This window comes from Mercurialis annua, linkage group LG8 (assembly GCF_937616625.2).
Source record: "Mercurialis annua linkage group LG8, ddMerAnnu1.2, whole genome shotgun sequence".
NCBI classification, from domain to species: domain Eukaryota; kingdom Viridiplantae; phylum Streptophyta; class Magnoliopsida; order Malpighiales; family Euphorbiaceae; genus Mercurialis; species Mercurialis annua.
In genome coordinates, this window is record NC_065577.1 from 41776451 (window position 1) to 41793326 (window position 16876).

The 16876-nt window shown below is 30.4% G+C and overlaps 3 protein-coding genes across 3 annotated transcripts; 2 read left to right on the forward strand and 1 right to left on the reverse strand.

Annotated features, from left to right (window-relative positions):
• The first annotated feature begins 1955 nt into the window (after window positions 1–1955).
• On the forward strand, window positions 1956–5920 carry LOC126661258 (GDSL esterase/lipase CPRD49). The gene is made up of 6 exons (XM_050355083.2): window positions 1956–2279; window positions 2702–2779; window positions 3578–3718; window positions 4406–4482; window positions 4566–4715; window positions 5493–5920. The coding sequence occupies exons 1-6, from the start codon at window positions 2169–2171 to the stop codon at window positions 5704–5706; spliced, it is 771 nt and encodes a 256-aa protein (XP_050211040.1). The 5' UTR covers window positions 1956–2168; the 3' UTR covers window positions 5707–5920.
• Window positions 5921–10313: 4393 nt separating this feature from the next.
• On the forward strand, window positions 10314–10880 carry LOC126660599 (protein EARLY FLOWERING 4). Its single transcript, XM_050354165.2, has one exon. The coding sequence runs from the start codon at window positions 10400–10402 to the stop codon at window positions 10772–10774; it is 375 nt and encodes a 124-aa protein (XP_050210122.1). The 5' UTR covers window positions 10314–10399; the 3' UTR covers window positions 10775–10880.
• Window positions 10881–11594: 714 nt separating this feature from the next.
• Window positions 11595–15651, reverse strand: LOC126660598 (peptidyl-prolyl cis-trans isomerase CYP19-4-like). Its single transcript, XM_050354164.2, has 8 exons — window positions 15511–15651; window positions 15349–15414; window positions 14968–15052; window positions 14235–14282; window positions 14112–14135; window positions 12615–12797; window positions 12277–12352; window positions 11595–11999 (listed from the first exon to the last, which is right to left on the reverse strand). Exons 1-8 carry the CDS (start codon window positions 15586–15588, stop codon window positions 11861–11863), a joined length of 699 nt encoding a protein of 232 aa, XP_050210121.1. The 5' UTR covers window positions 15589–15651; the 3' UTR covers window positions 11595–11860.
• Between the last annotated feature and the right edge of the window lie 1225 nt (window positions 15652–16876).

Here is a 16876-nt window from a genome sequence, read left to right on the forward strand (position 1 = left end):
AACTTGTCCTAAACGGCTATCAATTTTCAAGGTAGGAATAATAAAGTTAATAATCATTAATTTCCTGTAATGGTCCATCTAATTCATGGCATCTTAGTTCTTGGTTTGTTTTGATGGGGTGAATTTATTAGAGAAATAAAAAGTGGATGGGTGGGTAGGTATGAAAAGGAAGCATGGAGTATTGAATTTGATTGAGATTGTATTTATTTCTTTCACTTTCTTTCTATTGTTTTGCTATAAATAAGATTATAGAGTACACATATAGTATTTTACTAGATGCATATAATTGCAAATGGAAGGTTATGGACTCAACTTCACTTCAAAAACTATAGTCAATTAATAATGGGCGGATTGGTCGATATTGAGAGGAAAATTGGTGATAAATTATATAATTATTTTATATATAAGATTAATGGAGATCAAATGAGAAAGTCATTTTTGTCATATAATTTGTATATATTATTTAAATATTGATAATTTTTTAAGCGTCATAAATTTTATTTTTAATGATTATTGATGCAAAGTTTTAATATTTATTTCAAAAAAATATTTAGCTAATTTCATATATTTAATCAAAAAATATTCACATTTAAAAGAAAAAAACTTTTATATTTTCACCTTAGTTATTATAATGAAATCTAATTTTAAACAAGATATATATATAATGAACAAAAAGTAGAGGAATGACTTGTCTAATTGATCATTCTGAATACGGTTATTCTTATATCGTAGAATTATAATAAAGGTTTTTTTTTTTAATTATTCATTTTGATTCTATCTCAAATTCAGCAATTAGAACATTCACAATTTTTTGATACATGGTATATGATATGTTTCAAACCATGTTCCTAAATGGATTTTAACTATAAAATGACATTTTTAAATTTTTTATATTCAGATTAATCTCTACCCAAGTCGGGTGAATTTCTAACTCTAAATTTTAACCGACTATATATAAATATGATTTGAATCCACGACTTCACTTAATTCAGAAGAGCATTTTACTAACTCATCGGTGAACTTGTTCATGAATTTGAATATCCGGCTCGTGTCCTTTCCCTTAGAGCCGGGCTTGGACTCTATTTTTTTTATCCAAAGCTCCGCACAAACTTGAGTTCGAAAAAACCGTTTTTTATGGACAATCTCAGACTTTTAGTATCGTAAAAAATCAATATAAGCCTGTTAAAATCCGGCCTGGACTCATAAAATATTGCATTAAGGCTGGATTTGAATAATATATTTGAAATTCAAACCGGATTTGGACTGGGGTAGACTTGCCATTAAACAAAATCAAGCCCGTCCGAAACCACCTAAACACGGCCCATGAACAGGTCTACGGTGTAACCGAGCCGAGTCGAGTGGAAACACTGTCAAGCTCGAACTTGACTCGACTCTAAAATCTTAAGCTCGATACTCGACTCGAGCTCGATCGAGTTTCATTTTGGGAGCTCGAGCTCGAACTTGACAGAATAATTGAGACTCGAGCTCGACCTGACTCGACTCGATTATCTATATAAATATTTAAAAAATATATTTTAATATTAAAATAAAGGTATTATTATATATTTATATATATATAAAGGGGCAAAAAGGTAAATTAACCAAAACCCGGTTAGGCTCGCGAGCTCACCGAGTCAAGTATTTTGGAGCTCAAACTCGAATCGATAATTAACTCGAGTAGCTCGAGCTCGACTCGATATGAGTCGAGTCATTTTCGAGTCAATTCCGAGTAGCTCGCGAGTTAGCTCGACTGGGTTACACCCCCGAATAATGTTCACGAAATTATTTTTTTTTAGCTATTAATGTTAAATAATAGAACAAGATTTTGTCATATAACAAAGATCATTGATGGACCAACAGAATGGGATCCACAAACATTGGGAAAAAACACAATGAAAACATTATTTTACTCCATTTTTTTAATTAAAATTATGAACTTGTGGAGGAGAAATGAAATCATGTATTTGAGAAAGTCTAACTATATTTTCCAACACAATATTAATGTAGCAATGGGAGAGGTAGAATTGCAATAAATGAAACCTCCATTAATACACAAGTTCCCCATTTTAACACTTCTCATGTAAAGTGAGAAGCTTTTTGAGATCACTTTAAAAGTTTATAAATTTTTCAACAAAATCAAAGAAAGATTGAATCTTTAACAAAGAGAAATGGTGGGACCAATTAGGCCACAGTTTGTGCTGTTTGGATCTTCCATTGTCCAGCTCAGCTTTAGCCATGGAGGTTGGGGCTCTCATCTCTCTGATATCTATGCTCGTAAAGTATTCATCTTTACCTTTCTTTTCATTTCTGCTGTAATTTGTTTAGTGTTTTAGTTAATTTTGATTTAGAAATTTACTCATGATTTTAGATAATGGGCATTTGTTATTTTTTTAATAATTGGAGGATAGAGCGTTTGCGGGAGGAATTGAACCAACAAATTTGGCAAAATGCTGCCCAACGCTTATACCATCGTTGGTCGGTTATTTGTTAGTTTATTAGGGAAGGAAAGTGTTTTCATGGAGTTTTCCAATGTTTAGAATAACCCAAATGCTCAATTTTTGTTGGTTTAAAACGTTTAGTATAGTTTCATATGGAAATGCACAGAATCCATGTCCTGTTGAGCTCTGGGTTTTCAGAGTTTATATCACTAAATTTATGTTGTTTCTAATGCAATCTTATTTTGAGTTGTGGTTGATCACAGGCAGACATAGTGCTGAGAGGATACTATGGGTGGAATTCAAGGCGTGCGGTTGAGGTCCTTGATCAAATTTTTCCTAAGGTATTAATGTTGTATTCATGGATGCAATCGCTATCTGAAACTCTGGTTGTGTTTAAGTTTAGGCGGTCTCGTTTAGTTTGAGGTAAAGTAGCACGGACACTTCATTCAATCAATGCACATTTTGCCGTGTTTGTGTCATGTTTCCCATATCCGTGTCCATGCTACTTAGGTTAGAATCATAGTATACAATGAGAGATTCATGCTGAGGAAGTTAGTGGAACTTTTTGAAAGGTTTATCATCTTAGAATAGAGCCAATGGACCTTGAGATTAGCTTTCACCAATTCGTATGTGTTTGTGGATATTTCTACAAAACTTGCAAATTGCTATGCATTAAGAATGATAATGCACGGACAATGTTTCTGAAACTCCAGGAACGCTTATGAGACTTCAAAACTCTAAATTTATAACCTATTTTTGTAGAAGTATCATTTTGTTGGCTTCTATTTTGGCACGTTTCTCGTTTTGGCATTTTGGTTTCCATTTCAGTGCTACATGGCTTACATGTTTCTTTTTCTTGTAGTGCCTTTTGATTGTTGCATTTTTTAACTATTTTTCGTGAGGCTAGAATTTACAATTACCATTGTGTTTGCTCTTTGGAGTTACAGCATGCATGATCTATCGTCTCTCTGATATCATAAGAACTGAGTAACGTCGTTTTTTTATCTCTTTGCTGGTCTTTGTCTTTTCACTTTAGCATGACTGATGCATATCTATAGAAAATGAATTGACTTTTTTTATTTAAAGTTTTAGGAGCTCTGTGCATTTAATTTTACTCTTTTGTGGTTGGCATCCACCAGGATGCTACTGTACAGCCAGCTTTGGTGATAGTTTATTTTGGTGGCAATGATTCAATGGGGCCTCACTCATCTGGATTAGGCCCTCATGTGCCACTTGCTGAGTACATCGAGAACATGACGAAGATCGCTCTTCATCTCAAGGTCTTTCTAGACTTAAAATAATAATAATAATAAAAATATGATTTTAGAGAGCTATGAAAACTGATTCATGACAATGGAAAAAAAAACTTTCCTGTCACGTAAGACATTTCAACAATAACTCTAATACTCGTAAAAAATCGTAATCTATCATGGGCTGCTTCATGATCTGTTTTCTAGAAGGAATTAATTTTATTTAATTAAATGGTATTCTTTTCTTTTTTCCATAACAAAATTCGATACACACGTGTAGCTTGCATGGAGTTTTTAAAATTAGTAAAATAGAATTTCACGAAGTAGAAGCAACGATAGTAATCCGATTGACGTGGAAATGAACTTACTTTATGCACTGTTGATTGCTTCAGTGTTCTATTGGCTGTCTGTGTTGCAATCTGATCTCGTAAGAATTTTATCAAATAGGAGTTTATTGTTTATTCTGACATGTTTATTTGTAATCAGAGCCTTTCAAAGAACACACGTGTAGCTTGCATGGAGTTTTTAAAATTAGTAAAATTGAATTTCACGAAGTAGAAGCAACGATAGTAATTCGATTGATGTGGAAATGAACTTACTTTATACGCTGTTGATTGCTTCAGTGTTCTATTGGCTGTCTGTGTTGCAATCTGATCTCATAAGAATTTTATCGAATAGGAGTTTATTGTTTATTCTGACATGTTTATTTGTAATCAGAGCCTTTCAGAGAACACACGCGTTATTTTCTTGACCACTCCTCCAGTTGATGAGGAGAGGGTTCGTTCAAGCACAAGGTGCGCTGATACTACATATACGCGCCTTGCTTTAGTTATTTCTGTCACCAAATATAAATTCTGATTTTTTTTTCATACATCAGTGCAATTTTTAGCGAGCTAGTACGGACGAATGAGTTGTGCCAAAAGTATTCAGAAGCTTGTCTAAAATTGTCCCAGGAGTTGGGTGTCAAGGCCGTCGATCTTTTCTCGGGATTCCAAAAAAGAAGTGACTGGGAAACTGTCTGCTTTACGTAAGTTCTTTCTGGCCATATCTTTATCCGATTTACGGAAACTTATGAATGTCCATAACTGAAATCTTTGTCGTTCATTTTCCCGCTCTTGGCCTTTTTGAACCTTTTTACATGCTGTTAACATGTTGATATTTCTTATATTCATACAAATCTAAAGTTTAAGTTGATATCATTTTTTTATACATGGCCAGAGCAGAAGCTTCGTTATCATTTGTGAGTCGTCCCTTTAGGCTTAATGTTTCAAGCAAGCAACCTCGACTTTTTAAGCGCTATATTTGCAAAATTTAAGAAATGCGCTCCGAAACTATTAGGCTTGATTCTTATGATTTTACATGTATGGTTTAACATGATAAACGAAATGGTTGACCATCTTTCTTGTTGGTTGATAGGAGTTCCTGGTCCTGGTTTTAGATGTTGGATTTAACCGTGAGTCAACCTGTTTTTTTCTTATTCGTAAACAAGAATATATTTACCGTAAACTTCATATATTGAGATTGGATGTAGTTCTTTTCTCCTCATCTGGACAAACGAGACAATTTAGTCAAATGTGTCAGTAGGGTCTGGTCCTGATGGATATTCTTGTGAACGATTATGTTCTAAGAAATGTTTCACATTCGGATCGGCTTAACAGCAAATTTTAGGGAGAGGTTGATCTATTGAGTATTACTATTAGTATTAAGTTTTTTTACCGATGTTTAACGAGTTAAATTCTTCTGATTCTGAATTCATGGTTCCTTTATCGGCACTTCAAATGTTGATATTCATCCTTTTCCGCAGGGATGGAATTCATCTATCTGCTGAAGGGAGCAAAATAGTTGTGGAGGAGATACTGAAAGTGCTGAAAGAAGCTGAATGGAGTCCATCTCTATACTGGAAATCCATGCCCTCGGAATTTCCGGAAGATTCTTCATATTATCTCGTAGCTGCTGACGGGAACAGAACACTAAATCCTTCCGAGTGGACATTTCACCGGGAAATTCACTGGGAATAGGCTGTGATACCATCTTTATGCCTATGTTTTTCCAGTTTCCAGATCATAGTATATCCGAAATACGGAAATGAGGGTAGGGCGTTTGAGGTAGCTATAGAATTAGTAGAACTTCGATGATATATTTAGTTCGATTCAATCTTGTAGTGCACTCATGAATTTAAACACGCACGCGTTGAATGCAGTTCTGTTAATAGAAATTATTTCGACTTGATTACGATAGTAATGTTGCATTATGAAGCTGATTATGCGTAATTGTGGGGATCGAGCTCGAAAAGTATGAGCCTGCCTCTTCAATACGATGAACAGACAATGGTGAGACAAGAAATGTGCATCAAAAATGTTTGTTTGATTCATGAGATAAGATGATCATGAATGATTGGATCAAGTTGCCTCTATTTGTGTTTTCCATTTTCTGTTTAAAGATAAAAAATCAATAATGGAACTTCTACCTAGGGTGAGTATTTGATTGGTTCGGCTGAATTACTAAATTATTTTAGCTTTTTAACCAAACCAATTGAATTAACCAAATAAACCAAAATCAAAACCCAAACCGAACGAATAAGTCGGTTAATATAGTTAATTTGGTTAAAAGTATAAATAATAATTATAAAATAAGTAGATTTGCTTAACCAATTTTTAAAATTCTTAACCATAGCAAAATCTCCGGTAAATTAAACCAAACCGACTAAATTACCAAATGAACCAAAAATCTTTAACTGAACTAACCAAAATAAATCAATTAACTTGGTTAATATTTGCTACCCATACGTCTAGTCTTCATTACTCTTCTGCTATGTTACATGGAAACGTTGAATCGGAAAATACTGCAGCAATAAAATATAATTTTTTACGAAAATATATTATAAATCTTAAAAAAATTATATGCATTTTCAAAATTAAAAAATAAAATAAATGTTCGTAAAGTATAGCTATTATGAATTAAGCTAGTTATTGCTAATACTTTTGATAAAATCTACTAAAATGTACAACTCTTGTAAAAATTCAGCTGTTTGATTAATTTAGTAACAACAACAGTAGCAATAATAAATAGAAATAATTATCAAAAAAATAATAATAAATAGAAATGGGATATAGGTATATACTCTTCAGTGATATTTTTTATGTTATAAAAATATCTAAAAAGGAATTTTTGAGATATTTAAATTTTTTTCCTTTTTCATGGATAAGATTCACAAGGACCATCTTTAATATATTGAGAAATTCTTATAAATTTACCTTTATTCTTAGCTAAAAGAAGAATGCGACACAGAACACAAATTGGAACTATGTAGAAATGAATTTTTGTTTGTCTGATTAGTAGTTAGGGGTAAGGCTGAAAATTTTCAATACGATCCGTTTACATGACAAAACATAAATATAAATGAGTCCGTATTTAATTTGTATAGATTTTGGTCATAAACATTGTCAATCCGTTTATGATACAGTTGAATAGTACATTAAACAAGTTAAATATGTTTAATTCATTTAAGACATGTTTAAATATATTTATTAGTTACATTACTTGATTAAATTATTATATGTGACAATATATATCCATATAATATATATCTCATTAATTGTTGTTTGTTGTATAAAAATTAATGACTATTTAAGAAGTTTGATATATAATTGTATTTATTTAGTTAAAAAGATGTATTAAACAAATTAAACCGCTTATTAATAAACATGTTAAATAAGTTAAATAGGTTAAATACACGATTTCTTATGAATTTTTTTAGTAAATAGGATAATATTTCGACACATATTAATTTTTTTAATAAACATATCGTATTTGAATTTGATATTTTCACTATTAGCTAAATGATCGTGTTCGTATTAAAAAAAATCTAAATCTAAATAGGTGTATGACACCCTTATATGATGATGACATGATAACATGAACTGCCAACTCTAATTCTCGGTGAGCAAAATGGTAATTTAAATCAAATTAACTTGTTTAACGATTCATTTGAATCAAACCTAGTTAGTTAATTTCATTTATAGTCAATCATAGTAATCAAATATTTTAATATGTTTTAATTATTGTTTTATCAAATTATATTTTATAATATAAATTAATTTATTTTGAAATAAATTATTGAACAATTCAGTAAAAAAAATAATAAAAATAATTTTAATATTAGTTAAATTGATGGATTTCATAAAAACAAATATCTAGAAAAGATATTTTGTTGGACATAAATATCTGGCTCTGACAAGGAAAAAGAAAATGTACTTTTTGTTGTCGTGGCAAAATCTGTGCCCTTTTTGGATATCTTTTCTTCCAATCTAACTCCACCTTTAGATATTTTCTTTTCACTCCTTTCCCATTCACACCTCTCAGCGCGTGCATTACTTTAATGCTTCGAGGCAAGCATTTTATGCTCTAGTTTATTCTATTTTTTTTATGAATAGATGCAATACAATTAATTTTGTATTAAAGTTATTAAACTTTGATATATTAAATTTTCTTTCTAAACTTTATAATTATATAAAATCACTTTCCAATTTTCAACTACTCCCTCCGTCCCAATAGAGTTGTCCACTTTACCTTTATCACACAGTTTAAGAAATGCAATTATTGTTTATGGATTTTATAAAAAATTTCTTACTTTTCTTATCATACCCTTATTTAATATAGGGTCCACTTACAATTTACTTTCAATTTATTCATTAGTGGATTTTAAATAGGGGTTATAAAGTAAAATTGAATGTAAAGGTTAGTTACTTTTTGAAAGTGGACAATAATTTTGGGACAAATTTTTTTCTCAAAGTGGACAACTCTATTGGGACGGAGGGAGTATTTCTTAAAACTTCAGCCATGTATTTGGCCTCATGTTTCAATATCTCCTAAATTCATAATAATAATCATTTAAAAATGATTGTGCATTCATAACTTATACTCTCTATGTTTCAATAGAGTTGTCCATTTTGACTTTATCACACAGTTTAAGAAAAACAATTGTTGTTTATAAGCTTTGTATAATTTTTTTTATTTTTTTGTCATACCCCTATTTAAAATAGGGTTTATATGCAATTTATTTTAATTTATTTATTAGTAGATTTTAAATAGAGATAATATAAAAAAACTGAGTATAAGAATTTTGGGATAATTTTTTTTTTCAAAGTAGACAATTATATTAGAATGAAGGGAGTATTTGTTTATTTCAAGACACCATTTAGATTAGGAGTTTTTAAAATCCAATGTACAACAAACATAGACTTATTCTTTTACTGTATAATGTACACAATGATAGTTTATAATTTTTATTAGTTTATTTTAATTTTATAATCTCAAAAATGCGACTGTAAAATTTATTTCATAATAGTTCTATTATTAATAATTTAGTTTATGATGTTATTGCATTGTATACTCAGGATTTACTAAATTTAAATAGATTGAAGTCTTTAATAGATTTTGAATTTCACTTCAACTTTTAAAATTTGCATAAGTTTTTTTATTTTAAAATTAAAATTAATTATGTTTCAACAAATACTAAGACGCCGATTAGATTAGAAGTTTTCAACATCCATAATTTTTTATTCATAAATGTGAAATTCGTGGATTTATAAATTTTATTATTTGAATCAAATATAAAATTTATGGACTTATAGAGTTATATTTGAAATAATTTAATTTTAACACAATTCATCATTTATAAAAAAAATATTTCAATATTTCCACCTAAACGGAGATATTTTAAACTAGAGTTTTTGAGTACGATAAATTTTCACAATTCATAGATTGTTGTGCTATAATTTGTACCAAATGATGTATTGATTGAATTTTTAAAAATTTATGAATTTAGTCATCAAAAGTCCCTAAACAGTTTGATTTGAAATTTTTTGAGATTCATGAATTTTATTAAATGTACGGAATATAAAATTTATAGATTTATAAATTCAAATATTTGAATTAATATAAAATTCATGAATTTATGAAGATATTTTAAAATAATAAAATTTCAAAACACAGCATCGTTATTTGAAAAAGATGTGTATCAAATTTTCTACCGTGGAGATGAAAATTCAAATGACCAATTTTAAAAGATGAGCAATGTTAAAAATTTATAGATTGTCACAATTCTTTACTCTATAAAATAATAAATTTTATTCAATTTCATGAATTATACTCCCTCCGTCCCATTAGATCCAATTTATCTTTATCACACAGTTTAAGAAAAACAATCATTGTTTATGAGTCTAGTAAATTTTTTCTTACTTTTTTTGTTATATCTTACTTAATATAGAGTCCACTTACAATTTATTTTAATTAATAGATTTTAAATAGGGGTAATATAGGAAAGTTGAGTGTAAAAATTGTTACTTTTTAAAAATAGATAAGAATTTTGGGATAATTTTTTTTTTAAAGTTGACAACTCTATTGAGACGAAAAAAGTATAAAATTTATGAATTTTCATCCCTCAATTTTTTTCAAAGATACCAAATTCCTAGTGGAGTAAAAAGTGGCCAAGTGATTTAGACATTACCTCACTCTTTTCCTCCCAATCACAAAATAAAACAAATCCACAAAACACTGCACACCACTCGCTCAAAACGCGCGTATCCATAACAAAAACAAACCTCTATATATCACCACCGCTTCATCTTCCCCAAAAAATCAACCCAAAAAACCAGAATCCATCAACACCGGGTCAAACTCCATCTCCCACCACAAGCCGCCCGGACAACCATGGATAATCCGACCTCAAACTCAAAGCGGCGGCACAAGAAGCAGCGCCACCACAACAACGAGGAAGACGACGACGACGACGACGAAGTAAGAGATCCGGAAGTTTTAGCGTCGTTTAACACAACGTTCCGGCAAGTACAGTCGGTGTTGGATCGGAACAGAAGCTTGATTCAGCAAGTTAACGAGAATCATCAGTCGAGAATTGCTGACAATATGGTGAAAAACGTGGCGTTGATTCAGGAGCTTAACGGTAATATTTCGAAAGTTGTGTCGCTTTACTCGGATTTGAATTCTAATTTTTCTAACTCTTATCATAGCCACCGTGACGGTGGCGGCGGTTCGGGGAATAATAGTAATAGTAGTGGTAGAACGTAGGCGATTTTAGTTTGATTGAATTATAAATGAAGAAAATAAATGTGTTTGTGTTTCTTAGTATGTAATTTGGAAATTATAAATGAAGAAAATAAATGTGTTTGTGTTTCTTAGAATAAATCGATTAAAATGAGTTTAAAATTGACTCGGAAAAATCAAATCCTGCTCGAGCTACTCGAGTTAATATCGAGCCGAGCTCAAGAGTCTCTTACACATACAACAATTCAAAATTTAATCTTGAGCCGAGCTAGAGCTAGAGCTACTCGAGTTAATGTCAAGCTGAGCTCAAGTCTCTTATAAGTACGACCAGTCGAGTTTAATCTTGAGCCGAGCTAGACAAACTCTTATACATATAAATCAAAAATTTATTTTTTATCGACATTTGATGAAATTATTCTTTGATAATTATCACGTTTGATAATTATTCTTTATATTGAACTCGGCTTACTTGAGCTCGACTTGAATGATGTCGTTCAAGCAAGAACTCGAACTTGTATAATATATTCAACTTCGAGCTGGAACTTGGCATAATTTGTGCTAGTAAATCGAAATGTTATGTCCAATGATCTCTGGTTACTTTTGATTATCTAGCATATATGTAACAGTTCATAAGAAGAATTTAGCAATCAGTCCTCATTTTTGATGTACACTTTGATTGATGATTCAATTTCTTTGTATACATTTAAATTTTAAGTCTCCGGTTTTCTCCACCGCCTACGTTCTATATCAGACGCAAACAAAAAATGCTGAAACGGAGGAAAATTCCGTTAATATAAGGTTTCGCGTTTCAGAAATGGAGGTTCTGCTTTAAAAAAGATCAGTATGAATAGAACCAAACTGACTATTTTAATTTGATTTGAAATTTACAAAAATTATCAATTACGTTCGGTTAGAATCGAATGAACACCCCAACTAAAAACTAATAAGATTGGGATGAAAGGGAATAACAGAGAGGTTTTAATTTAAAGATGTATGGTAAATTGCTTATAGCCACACCACGCATTACAAAACTAAATTTGTGTAACTCTATATTTTAGTACATCTGAGTTTTTACACGAGGGAGAGTTCATCGACGAGGATTGTTTGTCGTCACAAAGGCAATTCACCGCTGTCTAAAATGACAACTTTTGTTTTAGGCGTTCCGCTTTGATTTCCTTCAGATTCAATCTTGTTAACGACATCCATACCGGAAAGCACTTTGCCGAACACCACGTGGTGACCGTCCAACCTTTTGAGGGCAAAATAACAAATGGGAACTAGTCAGTTTCCAAGAATTAAAATAATTCAAACTGAACAAGTGGGCCTGAATAATTTTCCAGTTTGGTTTGATTTGCAATAAACTTAAAAACAGTTATATTCAAAACCATACCGATCTAAAAAACCAATTTTTTATAATATCAAACCGAACCGAATTTGTCAGCTCGGTTTAGTCACAAATACACAGGTTAACGTTAACCCATTTATGACGATTTTATGTAACAAATTCAATTTTAAAGAATACTAACCAGCTGGTTACTACAGTAGTGATAAAGAATTGTGATCCATTTGTATCTTCCCCGGCATTTGCCATTGATAGTTGTCCTGTTTTTGGAGGAAAAAAATGAATTTATAAGTATTGCCACTCTAAGACTGCATAATTGCAGCCCAACACTTCGTCTAATCAACGCTTAGCGTTTAGAAAACGTGTTGCAAACTTAGCGTTTTGAACACAAAACTTCATTGTTAAAATAGGGCACTTTAAAATAACATTATTTCGCCAATGTCTGTATCCAAGTTTCCCGTACTCGTGTCCGTGCTACATAATTTGCAGCAATAATAATGTAACTGAGGATTTTAAAATTACCTGGCTCAGTATGCTTCAGCTTGAAGTTTTCATCCGCAAACTTCTCTCCATAGATGGACTCACCCCCTCGCCCATCACCGCGAGTAAAATCGCCACCCTGGATCATGAAGCCGGGAATGATCCTGTGGAATTTGCTCCCTTTGTAATAAAGAGGTTTCCCACTATTTCCCATTCCTTTCTCCCCTATAACAAGAGTGTTCGCCGTATATAAAATGCACAATATATAAGCCTCGATCCAATGTTAGTTAGTTGGTAAACCGACAACAAGGGCAGGGCATCACTCACTCAAACATAGATGTCATAATTTCCAGATGCATTTTTGTTACTTATCTAGCTATAACACGACAAAGTTTATAATTGTAAAAAGAAGTTTTAATTTGCTCATGTTCCAAATAAAATAAGTATCGTAAAGCATGCAAGAGAAATTTATCAATCGGTATTTTAAGTGAAACACTGATTCTGCATTGAGGAGTAGATGAAGAGAAATATATCCAACTATTCAGTATCCCAATTTTAGGGGGTGTTTGATAACCCAACTTATTACTTAAATTAATGTATTAAGCACTTAATTGTTTTAAGTTGGTTTGATAACTCAAAAAAGTTCAACTTAACTTATTCAATTAAGTCAAAAACCATTTAAAATAATAAGTCAAAAATTTTGACTTATTTTTTTTACTAAAGACATTATATTATTAAATATTAGTTTTTTATTGAATAAACTTTATATTCTTATTATTTGCATTTATTAATCTGAATAAAAATATTTTATCTCTTATTTTGTTTTAATATTACAAATATCAACACTTAAAATTACAAATTACTATATTTTCACTATAAATATTTTATTTTTTATTTTACTTTTCTTTTTATAGTTTATATGTCATTTATTTAATCTTTCCGCTCTTAAACATTATTTAAACTTTTGTTTGTAACACAGAGCATTAAATATCAGATTTAAACGGTTTTTAAAGAGTTTTAAAAACTAATATTTTATTTTAAGAATTAGTTTTAAATTAAAGGGGGGCATCATTATAATCTTTAAGGATTAGTTATCAAGCTATGCGACTAAAATGTATAAGTTTATTTATGATATATGTAATATTTATAATATTTTTATTTTATATATTATTTATTTATATTTTAAAAATTTAAATAACATATAATTTATATTTAATAATTTTATTTTTAAAATAGTTAATCTTTAAAGGTTAAAATGTAATAATAATTTCAATAATATTCAGTAATTGCAGACTTGCAGTTATCAAACAGACTTATTTAGTTCAGCACTTAAAAAATTCAGCAATAATTATTTTCAGCACTTAAAATTCAGCACTTAATTTTCAGCACTTAATTTTCAGTTTTATCAAACACCACCTTAGTCTTTTTAAATCCAAACGTGTATTAATATTATGGCTATACTAATAGCAAGTGTGCATATAGCGAAAAATCAGTCCCAAAGAAAATTAAAAACAAAAGGAGCAAAAGTTACTTGGCTACCAGTGCAAAGTGCTCGGAAATTTTCTGCACATAAAAAATGTGAAATTTGTAAGTAAATGATATTTGGAATAAAATATATGAAGGACATGAGGTAGAATTCCGCATTGCACTTAGATAGCATACCTACAGTCTTAGGAACTGTGTTACCAAAGAGACCCATGACAACGCGACCTGAGAGTAAAAGGTCATGAACAATGCAATTAGAAATAGAAAGCATATGAACAAATGTACAAAATATGGGAAGATAAAGGTTGCAAAGAGATCTTAATATAGCAAAATCAACACCTCGATCAGTTTGTCAATTACAATATAACGCATCCAAACAGCAGGAAGAATAATCTGGTTACAACATGCAATATTAAAACTTCCACTCTCTAACCTAAAAAATCAAAAATGATGATCATTATGTTCATAAACATCAAACTAAATTAGGACGTGCTGCCATGCTGGTGCTACGAACACAACACTTTGTGCGGAAGCGCAATCATTCACTCTAAAATCATACAGCATTATACCCGGATATATTTATGAAAAAACTTGAAACGGCATATGTTTTTTGATATATAGAAGAAATATAGGATTATCAGAGGTATACCCAATAATGCAAGAACTAATAATAACTAATCCACATTCACAAGCAATGTTGCACCAAAACAAAAACGGAAATACCAATTCTGAAAATGCTGAAACAAAAAACGATAAAATGATATTTCTTATAAGAAGCAAATTTTTTTCGAAAATAGAAATTAAATACTGAAATATAATGCTCAATAAGTTTCCGTGCAATACAGATCATAAGAATTAAATAAAGTAACTTTCTTTTACCTTTTTGAGCTGAGTAATAAAGAAAGCATACCTATAGATTTTCCTCCAATCTCAATATCAAAGTAAACTTTGTGGGTTACTAATTCCAAATCCTCCTCTAATTTGATCTTCTGTTTCTGAGCAACCAAACACATATATAAATTATTCTCACAAACAAACTATACCCAACTAGGTAGCAGACACTTCGTTCAATCGACGTGTCCAGTCCCGAAAACATTTCCGACATTTCAACCTTTCAGACAGGAAACTTCATTTTTCACTTATTGAAACCTTAAAATAACCCTGTTTCGCCATGTCCGAACCCATGCTACCTAGATACCCAATTTCTTAAATTTCAACTACATCAACATTAACAGTGCTAAATTAGCCAACTAAACAAAATTAAAAAAAGAAACAAAATTTAGAGTCTAACCTCACTGAGTCTGGAGTCAGCAATAGCTTTGGCATCTGATGCAACCCCTCCATCGCTTAATCGATTCTTGTAACAAAATCAAAAGAAAACAATTGGGTTTTAGATGAAATTCTCGAGAAACAAACAGAAAATGGTGACGGGTAATTGAAAGCATGACTGTACCTGGATAAAAGCTAGAATGACAAAGAGAACTAAGATCCATAAAAGGGCTGCGGAGATCAATCGTGTTCTAGTTGCCATTACTGTACGTTTGTGTGTTTGTTGAGCTAACAGATATTTATGATTCTTAAAATAAAATAAAAAATCAATAAAAATCGTAAAAATTCATAGTTTTAGTTTCAAGTTGGAGAAGGTCCAATTTGACCCTATATGTTTGGGACGGGGATCATATAAGCCCCGACCGGTATGTTTTAAAACCGATAAACACCTTAATGTATTCTATTTTTTGTTAATTTTAACTTTTTGTCTACTTAATTATTTTCAAAATGAAATTAAAAAATTATAATAGAGGCAAGGCCTCTCAAAAACTCTAGCGAGCTCCTTCCATTTGACATGTGGTTTTTAGCTAATTTAGGTTAAAATCACCTTCTTATTTCTCAAATTCAGTTTTTATTTTTTAAAATAATTTTGCTCTAAATCTATACATTACTTCTAGTTTAGTGTTTTAGTTAGATTATTTTTCATCTAATATAACTTTGAATAGTAAATTTTTTATTTTAAGAGATGAAGAAACCGAGTTTTACAGTTCAAGCGTGACATATCCCTGCAACAATTAAAGTTATCATTTTACACGCGTTTTTACCAAATTTAGGTCTGTTTTACGTTATTGTTGACGATGACTTAAATGCTAAAGATAACATATATATTACGAAAAAGTGGTAAATGACTGAAATGGTAAACTTCGAGCATATGTAGTCCGATTAGATATAATAATATCATGACTATAGAATATAATCTATTTTTTTATTTATAAGTCCTAAGAGATACTGCCAACAATAACTTTGTGCTTTATAATGTCATTAGTTTGATAACGCATACTCACATTAACTTATTTGAGAGTAAAATGTGTAATTTTTTTTATCATTTTAATTCTTTTTTCCAATAGCTTATACTTTAGAGAATTTTTCTTTTAATAATTTTTATAGTTCTTTTAGATAAATGTGGTGTGTAGTTTATATTGTTAAATTCTAATGGATGATAAATCAACTTTCATTTAATAATTTTATTTTTATTTTCAAAACAATAGATGACACACAATGTTGATATAGCACTATATGAATCTTTTTCATACAAATGAATGTTGAAAGCAAAGAAATTTTTATGAAGAAAAAAAAGCCTAGACTTGAATATTGAGGATTTTATATTGAAAAAAGAAATGCTACAAGTATCGGTTGCGACATAATTCCGTCACACTGACGAGACGTATACACAATGTATACAATATAAACGACATGATATTTATAAATTATAATGTAATTAGTTTTTATCTTATAGTATCAATATTCTATATTTGAAAAATTAGGTTAAT

What these genes read in the sequence shown, in the direction of transcription:
- LOC126660599 (XM_050354165.2), top strand. Translation starts at nt 10,400, where the DNA reads ATGGATAATCCGACCTCAAACTCAAAGCGGCGGCACAAGAAGCAGCGC.
- LOC126660598 (XM_050354164.2), bottom strand. Translation starts at nt 15,588, where the DNA reads ATGGCAACTAGAACACGATTGATCTCCGCAGCCCTTTTATGGATCTTA. An exon ending in CACAGTTCCTAAGACTGTAG is followed by an intron (nt 14,136 to 14,234) that starts GTATGCTATCTA and finishes TTTTATGTGCAG; the next exon opens with AAAATTTCCGAGCACTTTGC. An exon ending in TTTCCGAGCACTTTGCACTG is followed by an intron (nt 12,798 to 14,111) that starts GTAGCCAAGTAA and finishes CTCTTGTTATAG; the next exon opens with GGGAGAAAGGAATGGGAAAT.
- LOC126661258 (XM_050355083.2), top strand. Translation starts at nt 2,169, where the DNA reads ATGGTGGGACCAATTAGGCCACAGTTTGTGCTGTTTGGATCTTCCATT. An exon ending in AGATCGCTCTTCATCTCAAG is followed by an intron (nt 3,719 to 4,405) that starts GTCTTTCTAGAC and finishes ATTTGTAATCAG; the next exon opens with AGCCTTTCAGAGAACACACG. An exon ending in TGGGAAACTGTCTGCTTTAC is followed by an intron (nt 4,716 to 5,492) that starts GTAAGTTCTTTC and finishes CCTTTTCCGCAG; the next exon opens with GGATGGAATTCATCTATCTG.